This window comes from Labeo rohita, chromosome 25 (genome assembly GCF_022985175.1).
Source record: "Labeo rohita strain BAU-BD-2019 chromosome 25, IGBB_LRoh.1.0, whole genome shotgun sequence".
Lineage (NCBI taxonomy): Eukaryota > Metazoa > Chordata > Actinopteri > Cypriniformes > Cyprinidae > Labeo > Labeo rohita.
Genome location: NC_066893.1, coordinates 25,749,666 through 25,766,072, shown reverse-complemented (window position 1 = coordinate 25,766,072; position 16,407 = coordinate 25,749,666). Strand labels below are relative to the sequence as shown.

Sequence of the window (16,407 nt, the reverse complement as noted above, 5' to 3'; positions counted from 1 at the left end):
CGACCTAAACTTACGCAACAGGTTTTCCAGACAAAGGTTACATTCCCCATGAATCATTCAGCCTGGGCGTGAACTGATTGTGTTTTATTGGATCATGTTGTTTGCATTTACACACTTACACTGTGTTGTGTCACTGTTCTTATTCTGTTTCCTTTTGGATGGAGTACAACTAGGATATGAAAGCAAAATTTCATAAAACAATGCATTTTGGAGTACATGTCATGATATGTTCTATTTAGTTTAGAGTATAGCCTTATTATCTTATAAGACTTATAATAAAGACTTTAGAAGTGCAAGAATTGCAGCCAAAGTATTTTTCTAAAACTTTTAAAATGAGACATATTTAAGGATTATTTACCACTGGTAGTGAATCATTGTTAACTTCACTGATATACAGTATAGAATTTGGTTTTATACTTGTACCCTGAACTCACACACATACAAGTACATTTTTGAAATTTTTACTAGAAAAATTACTTTACTAAGCTACTTTATATGGAAGCACATTTCTGCCATTGAATAAAAAATGAAAAAAGGCAATTGCGAGTTGTTATCTCACAATTAAGATTAAGTTGCAATTCTGAAAAATAAAGTTGCAAGTTGCAATTCTGAGAAATAAAGTTGCAATTCTGAGAAATAAAGATGCAATTCTGAGAAATAAAGATTCAATTCTGAGAAATAAAGATGCAATTCTGAGAAAAAGTTGCAAGTTGCAATTCTGAGAAATAAAGTTGCAATTCTGAGAAAAAGTTGCAAGTTGCAATTCTGAGAAATAAAGTTGCAATTCTGAGAAATAAAGTTGCAATTCTGAGAAAAAGTTGCAAGATGCAATTCTGAGAAATAAAGTTGCAATTCTGAGAAAAAGTTGCAAGTTGCAATTCTGAGAAATAAAGTTGCAATTCTGAGAAAAAGTTGCAAGATGCAATTCTGAGAAATAAAGTTGCAATTCTGAGAAAAAGTTGCAAGTTGCAATTCTGAGAAATAAAGTTGCAAGTTGTAATTCTGAGAAATAAAGATTTAAGTTGCAATTCTGAAATAAAGTTGCAATTCTGAGAAAAAGTTGCAAGTTGCAATTCTGAAAAGTTAAGTTGCAAGTTGCAATTCTGAGAAATAAAGTTGCAAGTTGCAATTCTGAGAAATAAAGATGTAATTCTGAAAAGTTAAGTTGCAAGTTGCAATTCTGAGAAATAAAGTTGCAATTCTGAGAAAAAGTTGCAAGTTGCAATTCTGAGAAATAAAGTTGCAATTCTGAGAAAAAGTTGCAAGTTGCAATTCTGAGAAATAAAGTTGCAATTCTGAGAAATAAAGTTGCAATTCTGAGAAAAAGTTGCAAGATGCAATTCTGAGAAATAAAGTTGCAAGTTGTAATTCTGAGAAATAAAGTTGCAATTCTGAGAAAAAGTTGCAAGTTGCAATTCTGAGAAATAAAGTTGCAAGTTGTAATTCTGAGAAATAAAGTTGCAAGTTGCAATTCTGAGAAATAAAGTTGCAATTCTGAGAAAAAGTTGCAAGTTGCAATTCTGAGAAATAAAGTTGCAAGTTGTAATTCTGAGAAATAAAGATTTAATTCTGAGAAAAAGTTGCAAGTTGCAATTCTGAGAAATAAAGATGCAATTCTGAAAAGTTAAGTTGCAAGTTGCAATTCTGAGAAATAAAGTTGCAAGTTGCAATTCTGAGAAATAAAGATGCAATTCTGAAAAGTTAAGTTGCAAGTTGCAATTCTGAGAAATAAAGTTGCAAGTTGCAATTCTGAGAAAAAGTCGCAAGTTGCAATTCTGAGAAATAAAGTTGCAAGTTGTAATTCTGAGAAATAAAGATGCAATTCTGAGAAATAAAGTTGCAAGTTGTAATTCTGAGAAATAAAGATGCAATTCTGAGAAAAAGTTGCAAGTTGCAATTCTGAGAAATAAAGTTGCAGATTGCAATTCTGAGAAATAAAGTTGCAATTCTGAGAAAAAGTTGCAAGTTGCAATTCTGAGAAATAAAGTTGCAAGTTGCAATTCTGGAGAAATAAAGTTGCAATTCTGAGAAAAAGTTGCAAGTTGCAATTCTGAGAAATAAAGTTGCAAGTTGTAATTCTGAGAAATAAAGATGCAATTCTGAGAAAAAGTTGCAAGTTGCAATTCTGAGAAATAAAGATGCAATTCTGAGAAAAAGTTGCAAGTTGCAATTCTGAGAAATAAAGTTGCAAGTTGTAATTCTGAGAAATAAAGATGCAATTCTGAGAAAAAGTTGCAAGTTGCAATTCTGAGAAATAAAGTTGCAGATTGCAATTCTGAGAAATAAAGTTGCAATTCTGAGAAAAAGTTGCAAGATGCAATTCTGAGAAATAAAGTTGCAATTCTGAGAAAAAGTTGCAAGTTGCAATTCTGAGAAATAAAGTTGCAAGTTGCAATTCTGAGAAATAAAGTTGCAATTCTGAGAAAAAGTTGCAAGTTGCAATTCTGAGAAATAAAGTTGCAAGTTGTAATTCTGAGAAATAAAGATGCAATTCTGAAAAGTTAAGTTGCAAGTTGCAATTCTGAGAAATAAAGTTGCAATTCTGAGAAAAAGTTGCAAGTTGCAATTCTGAGAAATAAAGATGCAATTCTGAGAAATAAAGTTGCAAGTTGTAATTCTGAGAAATAAAGATGCAATTCTGAGAAAAAGTTGCAAGTTGCAATTCTGAGAAATAAAGTTGCAAGTTGTAATTCTGAGAAATAAAGTTGCAAGTTGCAATTCTGAGAAATAAAGTTGCAATTCTGAGAAAAAGTTGCAAGTTGCAATTCTGAGAAATAAAGTTGCAAGTTGTAATTCTGAGAAATAAAGATGCAATTCTGAGAAATAAAGATGCAATTCTGAGAAATAAAGTTGCAAGTTGTAATTCTGAGAAATAAAGATGCAATTCTGAGAAATAAAGATGCAATTCTGAGAAATAAAGTTGCAAGTTGCAATTCTGAGAAATAAAGATGCAATTCTGAAAAGTTAAGTTGCAAGTTGCAATTCTGAGAAATAAAGTTGCAATTCTGAGAAAAAGTTGCAAGTTGCAATTCTGAGAAATAAAGATGCAATTCTGAGAAAAAGTTGCAAGTTGCAATTCTGAGAAATAAAGATGCAAAGAAATGCAAGTTGTAATTCTGAGAAATAAAGATGCAATTCTGAGAAATAAAGTTGCAAGTTGTAATTCTGAGAAATAAAGATGCAATTCTGAGAAATAAAGTTGCAAGTTGTAATTCTGAGAAATAAAGATGCAATTCTGAGAAATAAAGTTGCAAGTTGTAATTCTGAGAAATAAAGATGCAATTCTGAGAAATAAAGTTGCAAGTTGTAATTCTGAGAAATAAAGATGCAATTCTGAGAAGTTAAGTTGCAAGTTGCAATTCTGAGAAAAAGTTCCAAGTTGCAATTCTGCGAAATTAAGTTGCAATTCTGAGAAATTAAGTCGCAATTCTGAGAAATTGTCACAATTCTGAGAAATGACTTTGCAATTCTCTGAAATAAAGTTGCAATTCTCAGAAATATAATTGCAATTCTGAGAAATAGTCTCAATTCTGAGAAATTGTTGCAATTCTGAGAAATGAAGTTGCAATTCTGAGAAATTAAGTCTCAATTCTGAGAAATAAAGTTGCAATTCTCAGAAATAAAATTCTGAGAATTAGTCTCAATTCTGAGAAATTAAGTTGCCATTCAATAGTCAAGCAATAGTCACAATTCTAAGAAAGTCAGAATTGCAAGATATAAACTCACAATTCTGAGAAAAAAAGTTGCAATTCTGAACTTGATATTCTGAGAAATAAATTTGCTATTAAATACACAAATTTATTATTATTTATAAAATAAATATAAACATAAATATCAACATAAAATTTAATTTAAATATAAAATAATTTATACAAATATTTAAATATATTTATTAAAGAACATCAATTCATTCTTAGTTCAAACCATACAAAATACTACCAGTGAACAATATTGTGTAACTTTTTTTATTTTTTGCAATAAAAGCATCTTAGCTGGTTTTAAATAAAGGTGGTGTGTGCTTCTGATCTGAGATCAGCTGGACCTTTAATAATGAATCAGATGTCCAAACATTCTTCTGCTCTTTCTTCTCTTGTGATATCCAGTGCTTTACTAAAGCGCTCACACAAACCTCTCTGTCCAGATGGTCTAACTGGAACATGATTGACCGCTTTAGCAGGCAATGAGTCCAGAGTGAAAATGTGCTCCTGAATCTGATCGGCTGTGGGCTTGAGGGCCCAGTAGAGTTTCTGCAAGGCTTGTACGTCCTCTAGAGCGTTATGGGCCACATATGAAACTCCCAGGAAGGTCTTAACCAAGTTCTCTTGCTTGAAGCTCTGTAGACCACTGTCTTTGAGAAGCTGTCGGGCCAAAGGAAGGGTGTCCACGAATCCAGAAACCTCTTTCTGGAAGTCCAACCTAAGGCCGAACTCATCCAGAGCTCTGGCCAAAACGTGACAGTCAAACCTGCGGATGTTGTGACCTACCAAGACTGGATGATTCAACATCCGGAGAAAGGTTATGAAGGAGACCAGGGCTTCTCGGAGAGAGCTGGTGAGCACCGGCCTGCGATGAAGAAACAAACGGTGATGTTTCACACTGAAACCCGTAATCCTGGACGCCCCGGGCTGCATCGGACGCCGAGGAACCATGAAGAGGTTGAAAGTGTGACCTCCGCTCACTGCGGCCAGCTGGACAATATCACATGTGGAATCTGGAGATGCAGAACACGTGCAATAAGTAATATTTATGCAAAAGTGTTGACAGCAAAAATTTTTTTTTAACATTAATAATAGTAAAATCAGTTATTAAAACTGATCATCATTCCTATGATTTCAAAGCTGATTTTTTTAGCATCATTACTCCAGTCACATGACCCTTCAGAAATCAATCTAATATTCTGATTTGCGGTTTAAAACACCTTTATTGTTATTATGCTGAAAACAGCGGAGTAGATTTCTTTTCAGGTTACTTTAATGAATTAATTTTAACCATCCTTGCTAAATAAAAGTATTAATTTCTATCATTTCTGAAGTAATGTGGGTGGAGTAATGATGCTTAAAAAAAAAAAAAAAAAAATCACAGGAATAAACTGCATTTTAAAACTATATTCACTTTGAAAACAGGTATTTTAAAAAGTAAAAATATTTCAAAATTTTACTGTTTTTGCTGTACTTTGGGTCAAACAAATGCAGGCATTAAAATCTTACGTTACACGACTATAGATGAATTTGTTGTCAAAACACGGAGTAGAGACTTGCAATTCTGAGAAATAAAGATGCAATTCTGAGAAAAAGTTGCAAGTTGCAATTCTGAGAAATAAAGTTGCAATTCTGAGAAAAAGTTGCAGATTGCAATTCTGAGAAATAAAGTTGCAATTCTGAGAAGTTAAGTTGCAAGTTGCAATTCTGAGAAATAAAGATGCAATTCTTAAAAGTTAAGTTGCAAGTTGCAATTCTGAGAAAAAGTTGCAAGATACAATTCTGAGAAAAAGTTGCAATTCTGAGAAATAAAGTTGCAATTCTAAGAAATAAAGTTGCAATTCTGAGAAAAAGTTGCAGATTGCAATTCTGAGAAATAAAGTTGCAATTCTGAGGAAAAGTTGCAAGATGCAATTCTGAGAAATAAAGATGCAATTCTGAGAAATAAAGATGCAATTCTGAGAAGTTAAGTTGCAAGTTGCAATTCTGAGAAATAAAGATGCAATTCTGAAAAGTTAAGTTGCAAGTTGCAATTCTGAGAAAAAGTTGCAATTCTGAGAAAAAGTTGCAAGATGCAATTCTGAGAAATAAAGATGCAATTCTGAGAAATAAAGATGCAATTCTGAGAAATAAAGATGCAATTCTGAGAAGTTAAGTTGCAAGTTGCAATTCTGAGAAATAAAGATGCAATTCTGAAAAGTTAAGTTGCAAGTTGCAATTCTGAGAAAAAGTTGCAATTCTGAGAAAAAGTTGCAAGATGCAATTCTGAGAAATAAAGATGCATATCTGAGAAATAAAGTTGCAATTCTGAGAAAAAGTTGCAAGATGCAATTCTGAGAAATAAAGATGCAATTCTGAGAAAAAGTTGCAATTCTGAGAAATAAAGTTGCAATTCTAAGAAATAAAGTTGCAATTCTGAGAAAAAGTTGCAGATTGCAATTCTGAGAAATAAAGTTGCAATTCTGAGGAAAAGTTGCAAGATGCAATTCTGAGAAATAAAGATGCAATTCTGAGAAATAAAGAAGGCCGCTCACTGCGGCCAGCTGGACAATATCACATGTGGAATCTGGAGATGCAGAACACGTGCAATAAGTAATATTTATGCAAAAGTTTTGACAGCAAAAACTGTTTTCAACATTAATAATAGTAAAATCAGTTATTAAAACTGATCATCATTCCTGTGATTCCAAGCTGATTTTTTAGCATCATTACTCCAGTCACATGATCCTTCAGAAATCAATCTAATATTCAGATTTGCTGTTTAAAACACCTTTATTATTATTATGCTGAAAACAGCGGAGTAGATTTCTTTTCAGGTTACTTTAATGAATTAATTTTAACCATCCTTGCTAAATAAAAGTATTAATTTCTATCATTTCTGAAGTAATGTGGGTGGAGTAATGATGCTAAAAAAAAAAAAATCACAGGAATAAATTACATTTTAAAACTATATTCACTTTGAAAACAGGTATTTTAAAAAGTAAAAATATTTTTTTTTGCTGTACTTTGAGTCAAACAAATGCAGGCATTAAAAATCTTACTGTTCAAAAACTTTTGACTGCTAGTGTAAATAATAGAAATAAACATTTAATAGTCTAGGATTTATACATTTCATGCCCAAAAATGCTGTAACACGACTATAGATGACTTTGTTGTCAAAACACGGAGTAGAGATTTGCATGAAAGCTTGATTCATACAATCAAGCATTACAAAATTCTGCACAATTCTCTTTGTTTATAAAATCACATACCCAGACCAGTTGTCTCTAAATCAAAAAACACAGTAGAGGGTGGAGGCAGTGACAAAGACTCCATTTTTCATTTTAAACTTAACTGAAGTTGGCTTTCTTCTACTATGGTGAAGGTTTGGCTTATGAATATTAATTACGTTGCGTGACGTTCGTAAGTATTCCGAACTGATTGGCTTAAGGGCAAGCGTCAGTAGGCGGGCGCTCATCGACTGACGAATGAACGAACGATTATGAGGCGATTGTATTTAATGATTGGACGCTCGTAGCGGGAACGTCACTGTGACTTGATTAATATTCATATTAAAAGCCTTCTTCATTGAACAGCGACATCAGGTGGACAGGAATAACTCAGAAACCTCTTTCTCTCTTTTTTAAAAAGAGTTAATACGAGCGTATTATATTATATAGCCTAATATATATTTTACAAATATTTGCGAAATATCACTTGTGTGCATTGTTATAGTCATTTTGATTTTTTTTTTTAATCAGGACTTTTATTTTGAAATTTGACCTTTAGGATTTATTTATGGGCCAGAATAACGCGTGTGTGTGTGTGTTTTTGTCAACAACCCTGTGATTTACGTCTGATCATCTACACGCTCAGCTGCGACTCATTTCATTAGTGTTTGGGACAGAGAGCTGCTCCTGTCTCTCGTTTTGGGTCCCTGTCTCATTTGTTTTCAGCAATAAGGACATATTGTGAAACCACGCGTGTGTTGCTCGACATCTCTGTGAGTTTTTGCATCAGGAATAATTTCATATTGTCTCAGGGTAAGTGCTGTATTCACAGATTACTTATTTTCATATTATTGCATCTTCTTATATATTAGATGTGCTTTAAATTAAATGTGCTTTAAATCGCTATACAAATAAACGTGAATTAAATTAAATGTCTGTGCAGTTCCTCTAGAATATAAATACAAAATGAGGATATAAATCACTTTTTTATTTTTAACATTGTATTTTTAGCATGTAAGCTATGTAAAAATTATTAATTTTTAAAAAGTATTTTTTTATTATTATTATTATTATTTTTACATAGTTTATATGTCATGAAAGGGTTTTCTTTAACTAACACTGCCATTCATTTTTAGGGTTTTTTGTATTTTCTTTTTTTCATATTTATTTTACTTTAAGTTTTAGTAATTTAGCTGCTTTTTTTGTGATGTCTCTTTAGGTTTCTTCATTTTTATTTCAGTTCTAGTTAGTACTTCGAATGAAAAAAAAAAAATACAAATGTTGCCTTGGTTCTATATATAAACTGTATATTAAAAATAATGATGAAATAGGTTTTCTTTAAATAAAACTACCATTCATTTTTAGTTTTTGTTTGTTGTGTTTGTATTTTCTTTTTTTTCATATTTATTTTACTTTAAGTTGTAGTAATTTTGTTTTTTTTATTTTGTACAGGTTTTATTAATTTTATTTCAGTTTTGCAGTTTTGATATAAAATAATTTTAAGTTGTATACATAAATCATGTAACAATTTTTTTTTTTTTTTTTTGCATACTTTATGTCATGAAATATTAAAATAATGATTCAAAGGGTTTTCTTTAACTAAAACTACCATTTATTTGTAGAGTTTTTTTTTTCTTTTTCATATTTATTTTACTTTAAGTTTTAGTAATTTTGCTTTTTTTTTATTTTGTACAGGTAATACTAATTTTATTTCAGTTTTGATATAAAATAATTTTAAGTTGCATACATAAACCATGTAAAAGTGATTACTTTTTTTTGCATACTTTATATGTCATGAAATATTAAAATAATGATTAAAAGGTTTTTTTTTTTTTTTAAACTAAAACTACCATTTATTTTTAGAGTTTTTTTTTTTTTTTTTTCATATTTATTTTACTTTAAGTTTTAGTAATTTTGCTGTTTTTTTTTTTTAATTTTGTACAGGTTTTACTAATTTTATTTCAGTTTTGATATAAAATAATTTTAAGTTGTATACATAAACCATGTAAAAGTGATTTTTTTTTGCATACTTTATATGTCTTGAAATATTAAAATAATGATTCAAAGGGTTTTCTTTAACTAAAACTACCATTTATTTGTAGTTTTTTTCTTTTTCATATTTATTTTACTTTAAGTTTTAGTAATTTTGCTGTTTTTTTTATTTTGTACAGGTTATACTAATTTTATTTCAGTTTTGATATAAAATAATTTTAAGTTGTATACATAAACCATGTAAAAGTGATTACTTTTTTTGCATACTTTATATGTCATGAAATATTAAAATAATGATTAAAAGGTTTTTTTTAACTAAAACTACCATTTATTTTTAGATTTTTTTTTTTTCTTTTTCATATTTATTTTACTTTAAGTTTTAGTAATTTTGCTGTTTTTTTTTTTAATTTTGTACAGGTTTTACTAATTTTATTTCAGTTTTGATATAAAAATGTTTTAAGTTGCATACATAAACCATGTAAAAGTGATTAAATTTATCCCTACTGGCTAGACGTTTGATTCTAATGCAATGGAAATCATCTGAGTCACCTACTCACTCAAGGTGGATTAAAGAGATTTTTCACTATATCAAACTGGAAAAAATTAGGCATGCACTGAGGGGCTCTTCCAAGAGCTTCTATAAAATTTGGGGCTCTTTTCTTGAGTATATGGAAATGTATACCTCCCCTGTTTAAATGGAAATAGTGTTTCTGTTTTGTTTTTCCCCCAGTGGAGGATTTATATGGATATGTATTTTTGATTCAATTGTTAAATTCTCTCATTGTATTTGGCACAGTGCAGAAGTATTATCATTCCTTTATTTATTATTATTATTATTATGATTAGTATTTGCTTTGTTTTGTTTTATTTTGTTTGTTTTGTTTGTTGGTTTTATTGGGAGGGTGGGGGGAGGAGGCTAGAAGGGGTCATCTGTGTGTTTTGGGGTGGGGGGTAAATATTTGTTCTTTACTGCTAGGGGCTATTGATTATATCTTTTATTTCGATCATTTCTTTGTTTTTTTTTTTATTCTGATCCCCTTTTTTTGTATATAGTCTTGGCAAAAAGTTATTTAAACTGTATTTTTGAAATGTTTTTGAAAATGTTGTAATACTTGAAAATGTATAAATAAAGCAAGGAAAAAAAAGTGATTAAATTTTTTTGCATACTTTATATGTCATGAAATATTAAAATAATGATTAAAAGGGTTTTCTTTAACTAAAACTACCATTTATTTGTAGAGTTTTTTTCTTTTTCATATTTATTTTACTTTAAGTTTTAGTAATTTTGCTGTTTTTTTTTTTTATTTTGTACAGGTTATACTAATTTTATTTCAGTTTTGATATAAAATAATTTTAAGTTGTATACATAAACCATGTAAAAGTGATTACATTTTTTGCATACTTTATATGTCATGAAATATTTCTTTTTCATATTTATTTTACTTTAAGTTGTAATAATTTTGCTGTTTTTTTTTTTTTTTTATTTTGTACAGTTTTTATTAATTTTCAGTTTTGCATACTTTGTGTCATAAAATATTAAAATAATGATTCAAAGGGTTTTCTTTAACTAAAACTACCATTTATTTTTAGAGGTTTTTTTTTTCTTTTTCATATTTATTTTAGTTTAAGTTTTAGTAATTTAGTTGTTTTTTTTAAAGTCTGTATTTATTTTATTCATTTTTATTTCAGTTTTAGATATTTTAATACTTCAAAATTAAAATAAATAAACTAAAATAAATTAGGCTAAATACGTTTTTTATCCAAAATATTTTTTTTTTTTTTTTTTTTTTTTTTTTTTTTTTTACATAGTTTATACGTCATGAAATTTGAAAAATGATTCAAATGGTTTCAACCATTAAAAACGTTTATATTATTTGTAATAAATGTGAACTTTTACATATTTTATTTCAGTTAATATTTATTTCAAATAACGAAAATTTTAACCATGGCCATTGTATTTTATTTATTTATCGATCTGTCTATAAATAAAATAAATAAATGTAAAATGTACCAATCTATAAAAAACGATTACAAGCCAATATCATTCTATATGATGTGTGTTTCAGAATCATGACTTCTCAGGTGAGGCAGAACTTCCATCAGGAGTGCGAGGCGGCCATTAACAGACAGATATACCTGGAGCTCTACGCCTCTTACGTCTACCTGTCCATGGTGAGAGCAGACATTTATAATATATATATACAGAGTGAATTGATTTCAGTGGTTTAGTGGGTTAACGGTTGACTGTTTTTCTCTCCAGGCGTATTATTTTGACAGGGATGACAAGTCTTTGCCCAATTTTGCCAAGTTTTTCCGCGAGCAGTCTAAAGAGGAGCGAGAACATGCGGAGAAACTGATGAGCCTGCAGAACCAAAGAGGAGGACGCATCTACCTGCAGGACATCAAGGTATGGGACAGCTCTGTCTCCTTAAATGAGACTCCCTAAATGATGGAGTAAATGAGCGTTTGTCGTGTGTGTGTGTGCAGAAGCCGGATCGGGATGAGTGGGGAAGTGGATTGGAAGCACTGGAATGTGCTCTGGCTCTGGAAAAGAGCGTAAATCTGTCCTTACTGGAGCTTCACAAGGTGGCAACTCAACACAATGATCCACATGTAAGTACATCAAAATAATAGATACATGGTTTGATCATGGAAAAAAAATGTCTGTGACTAAAACAAAAATTATTTTGATTTATTTATAAATAAACATGAATTAAAATACATTATGTAAAAATATATTAAATATGTATTTTTAGTTAACATTTATTTTATTTCAAATAGGAAAATGTTTCTTACTAATTTTAGTTTTAGATAAAGAAAACCCTGTTAATCACTCATTTAAAATATGTTAAAAATAATAATAAAGTTTTAAAAAACTTAAACGTATTTGATTTTGAATAAGTTGCAAGCTTAAGGCAACATTTTATTTATTTATTTATTTTTATTTGAAGTACTAAAATAACTCAAATGGAAAAATGGAAATAAAAAAACTGTATAGACATTTTAAAAATGACAACACAAAATTAAGAAAAACATAAAAAAAATAAATAAATAAAATAAAACCTATACAGGCATTAAAAACACAACTAAATTACTGAACTTTTAAAATAAATATGACAAATTGAAAATATAAATACTCATTCAAGATATTAAAAAAAACTGTAATATTACATTAATTAAATAAAATAAGTACAATTTCCCAGTTATGCTCGGATATTTTTAAAACGTAATATAAATTCTCTAGTCAGAAAGTTTTAATTTTAGATAAAGAAAACCCTGTTAATCACTCATTTCAAATTCCATGACTTTACATATAAAAATGTAAAAAATAAATAATAAAAATAACTTATTTGATTTCATTAAGTTGCAAGCTTTGGCAACATTTCTTATTTTTGTTTATTTAAAGTATTAAAATGTAAAAAAATTAATATAATACTAAAAATTTATAGAAACTATATAGAAATTTAAAAATGACGAAAACACACAACAGAATTGCCAAAACATAATCTAAAATAAAAATGAAAAATTGAAAATATAAAAAACTATAATATATAAATGATATAATGACAAAAATAAATGGTAAAAAAAATCACATTTAAGTGATTTATTAATCAAATAGGCATAGAAACGTCATGAAAATTCTTTTAGTTGATCTAAATTTCCTAGTTATGCTCAGATATAAACTATTTAATTGGCTATAAATTTCTATTTGTGAGAAATAATTTTTAAAAATCACTATAATATAAATTCTCTAGTCAGAAAGTTTTAGTTTTAGATCGAGAAAACCCTGTTAGTCATTCATTTAAAATAAAAAATTATTGAAATAAAATCTTTTTAAAAAAATGAAATAATAAAAATAATAGTAAAATAAATGACTAATGTTCAGAAAAACAAACTTATTTGATTTCATTAGGTTGCAAGCTTATGGCAACATTTCTCATTTTTGTTTTTTTTATTTGGAGTACTAAAATTAATTTTAAAACATTTATATAATAATAAAAAAACCCTTTCTTATAGTTAATTCTTATAGTTAATCTAAATTTCCTAGTTATGCGCCGATATAAATGATTTCTTTGGCTACGTTTTTCTATTATCTTTAAAATTATTTTTAAAAAACACTAAAATAAATTCTCGTTTTAGTTTCAGATAAAGAAAACCCTGTTAATTCCATGACTTTATACACAAAATATGTAAATAAATAAATAATAATTATTAACTTATTTGATTTCATTAAGTTGCAACATTTCTCATTTTTGTTTATTTGAAGTACTGACATTTATTTTAAAAAATGAATATAATACTAAACATTAATACAAACTATAGACATTTAAAAAAAAATGACAAAAACACAACAAAATTACTAAACCTTAATCTAAAGTAAATATTAATAATTGAAAATATTAAAATAAATATTAATCATATATACACATACACTAAATATAATACTAAAATATGAAAAAAACTATAATAGTATATTAATGATATAATGATAACAAAAATTAACGCTGAAAAATAACAGGTATAGAAAAATCATAGAAATTCTTATAGTTAATCTAAATGTCCTAGTTATGCTGAGATATAAATGATTTGTTTGGCTAAATGTTTCTATTTGTGAGAAATTATTTTTAAAGTAATAAATAAATTCTCTAGTCAGAAAGTTTGGAAACCCTTACTATAGCAGGGTGTCCATACCTGTATATTCTGTCATAAAAGATACGACTACAACAGACAGTTTTTCTTTAGGGAGTTACCCAGAATGCCTCCAGTGGGCTGGAAATAGCCACATAATTCATCCGTTCAGTTGTTTCATCTCCAGCTGCGAGGGTTTGAGCTCCGAGTACTAGTTTAGGATCAAATCTATCCTTGTGATCTCATTCATAAGAATACAAAAGGCAAGACTGACTCCAGATCAGATGACGTCTGTAAAGAGTTTTATGTAGAAACCATGAATTAAAACCACCACCTGCAATTACTATAAACGACTGTTAGTGGTAAAAGCAACCAAAAGTGTCACAAAGGTCATTTCACAGAGAAACCAACATGTTGTCTGAGTATTTCTGAATCTGTCTGTCACAGGTTTGTGATTTCCTAGAGACGCATTACCTGGACGAGCAGGTGAAGTCCATTAAAGAGCTGGCGGACTGGGTGAGCAGCCTGCGGCGGATGGGCGCCCCCCAAAACGGCATGGCCGAATATCTGTTTGACAAGCACACTCTGGGAAAGGAAAGCTCTTAGACAATCTCACTGTGTTTATAATGCAGTCAGTCCGCTTTGCATGTCATGCCATATGAGGGTCACACAGTAGTTGATTAGAAATCATGCCCGAACCCTTTATAAGCCATACAGTAGAAACAGTCCAAACATTATACGCTATATTCTATCAAATCATTCAAATGAGTTGATCTCAATAAAAAATATTACTAGTGAAACTGTGTGTGTGTATGTGTGTGTCCTTTTTATGTTCCTATAAATGGAATTTACTGGCAGGATGTGACTGAAAAAAAAGAACTGAAGACATTTGAGAACAGACATGCATTATTAATGATGATTGAACTTTATGAATAGATGCATAATTCATGAAGCTTTTCCTGGCTAAGTGAAAGTGAGTCAGCAAAAAATAATAATCTAAACAAAAAAAGAACATAAAATTACTAAAACAAGTAGCATTAAAATGGAAATGGAAAATATAAAAAATGAACAACTAATAATAAAAACTATAATAGTATATTTATGATACTAAAACAACATTTATGCAATTTATTAATCACACAACTCCTATATACATATGATTTAAGAATAGATGCACATTTCATTTAAGCTTTTTTGGAATGTCAGAAAGTCATCCTTTTTTTGTTGTTTTGTTTTGCTGTTGGGACAAATGGGAATTTCTGTTGACGTTTACACAGCTATGACGTTTTCCTCTAAGAACCCTGGAAAGGTATCTGATACTGAGATTTCTTAAAATGTAGGCAAAAACATGCTAGACCAGCTCTAAACCAGTCTAGAAGAGAATTGAAGCTGGCCTAAGCTGGTATTTTCCACTTAACTCAGAGCTGTTCCTTCGTTTTTCACCATAGCACCCAACAGATCCCCCTGAGCCAATGAGATGCCAGAGTTGTTAACAGAGTTGTGCTGATTGGCTGTCTGCTGAGTAGCCACAGGGCTTGGGCTGATGGGATTGGCTGTGCTTGCAGTGGTGATTCTGCTGATTGGCCAGGGGTTGTTTGCTAAGCCGTTGCACAGGTTACTGTTGCTGTTTGTCGTTGTGTTCGCATTCACACTCCCTGAACTGGCGGTGGTGCTTCTGCTGACTGGATAGGTTTTGTTTGCCGCATTCACGCTCACCCAAGACAAAGATAAACATCTTAACTAGTTAGACCACCTTTAAACCAGTCTGGAAGAGAATTCAAGCTGGTCTAAACTGGTATTTTCCACCAACTCAGAGCTGCTCCTTTGTTTTCACCATAGCACCCAACAGACCCCTCTCAGCCAATGAGATGACAGAGTCATTGGCAGAGTTGTGCTGATTGGCTGTTTGTTGAGTCGCCATGAGGCTTGGGCTGACGGGATTGGCTGTGCCCACAGTGGTGCTTCTGCTGACTGTTTAGGTTTTGTTTGCCGCATTCACGCTCACCCAAGACAAAGATAAACATCTTAACTAGTTAGACCACCTTTAACCAGCCTGGAAGAGAATTCAACCTGGTCTAAACTGGTATTTTCCACTAACTCAGAGCTGTTCCTTCGTTTTCACCATAGCACAGAACAGACCCCTCTCAGCCAATGATAACAGAGTCTGCTGAGTCGTCATGGGGCTTGGGCTGACAGGATTGGCTGTGCTTGCAGTGGTGCTTCTGCTGATTGGCTAGGTGTTTTTTGCCACTCAGGTTAATGCTGCTGTTTCATATCACAGTTACATTCACGCAAGATAAACATATCTTAACCATTTAGACCATCTCTAAACCAGCCTGGAAGAGAATTCAAGCTGGTCAAAACTGGTATTTTCCACCAACTCAGAGCTGCTCCTTCATTTATACCGCAGCACCTAACAGATCTCTCTTAGCCAATAAAATGTTGGAGTCCTTGACAGAGTTGTGCTGATTGGCTATCTGTTGAGTCACCATAAGGCTTGGGCTGACGGGATTGGCTGTGCTTGCAGTGGTGCTTCTGCTGATTGGCTAGGTGTTGTTTGCCGCATCGATGCACAGGTTGCTGTTACTGGTTAATATTGAGGTCACATTCACGCAAGATAAACATATTTTAACTAGTTAGACCAGCTTTGAACCAGCCTGGAAGAAAATTCAAGCTGGTCTAAACTGGTATTTTCCACCAACTGAGAGCTGCTCCTTCATTTATTATACCACAGCCCCTAACAGATCTCCCTCAGCCAATGAGATGCCAGAGTCCTTGACAGAGTTGTGCTGATTGGCTGACTGTTGAGTCGCCATGAGGCTTGGGCTGTGGCTGATTGGCTGCCATGAGGCTTGGGCTGATGGGATTGGCTGTGCAGT

The 16,407-nt window shown here is 30.8% G+C and overlaps 2 protein-coding genes across 2 annotated transcripts; one reads left to right on the top strand and one right to left on the bottom strand.

The window, feature by feature from the left end:
* Positions 1–3,949: 3,949 nt before the first annotated feature.
* On the bottom strand, positions 3,950–7,090 carry plex9.2 (PML-like exon 9.2). The gene is made up of 2 exons (XM_051100081.1): positions 6,950–7,090; positions 3,950–4,711 (listed from the first exon to the last, which is right to left on the bottom strand). The coding sequence occupies exons 1-2, from the start codon at positions 7,011–7,013 to the stop codon at positions 4,056–4,058; spliced, it is 720 nt and encodes a 239-aa protein (XP_050956038.1). The 5' UTR covers positions 7,014–7,090; the 3' UTR covers positions 3,950–4,055.
* A 229-nt stretch (positions 7,091–7,319) lies between these two features.
* Positions 7,320–14,328, top strand: fth1b (ferritin, heavy polypeptide 1b). The gene is made up of 5 exons (XM_051099624.1): positions 7,320–7,720; positions 10,966–11,071; positions 11,160–11,306; positions 11,387–11,512; positions 13,976–14,328. Exons 2-5 carry the CDS (start codon positions 10,970–10,972, stop codon positions 14,132–14,134), a joined length of 534 nt encoding a protein of 177 aa, XP_050955581.1. The 5' UTR covers positions 7,320–7,720; positions 10,966–10,969; the 3' UTR covers positions 14,135–14,328.
* The last annotated feature ends 2,079 nt before the right edge of the window (positions 14,329–16,407 follow it).

Bases quoted from the DNA above. Each gene is read 5' to 3' on its own strand.
- plex9.2 (XM_051100081.1), bottom strand. From the start codon at position 7,013: ATGGAGTCTTTGTCACTGCCTCCACCCTCTACTGTGTTTTTTGATTTA. The intron at 4,712-6,949 runs GTATGTGATTTT...CTGCATCTCCAG, and splicing joins TTTAGAGACAACTGGTCTGG to ATTCCACATGTGATATTGTC.
- fth1b (XM_051099624.1), top strand. From the start codon at position 10,970: ATGACTTCTCAGGTGAGGCAGAACTTCCATCAGGAGTGCGAGGCGGCC. The intron at 11,307-11,386 runs GTATGGGACAGC...GTGTGTGTGCAG, and splicing joins TCTACCTGCAGGACATCAAG to AAGCCGGATCGGGATGAGTG. The intron at 11,513-13,975 runs GTAAGTACATCA...TGTCTGTCACAG, and splicing joins CTCAACACAATGATCCACAT to GTTTGTGATTTCCTAGAGAC.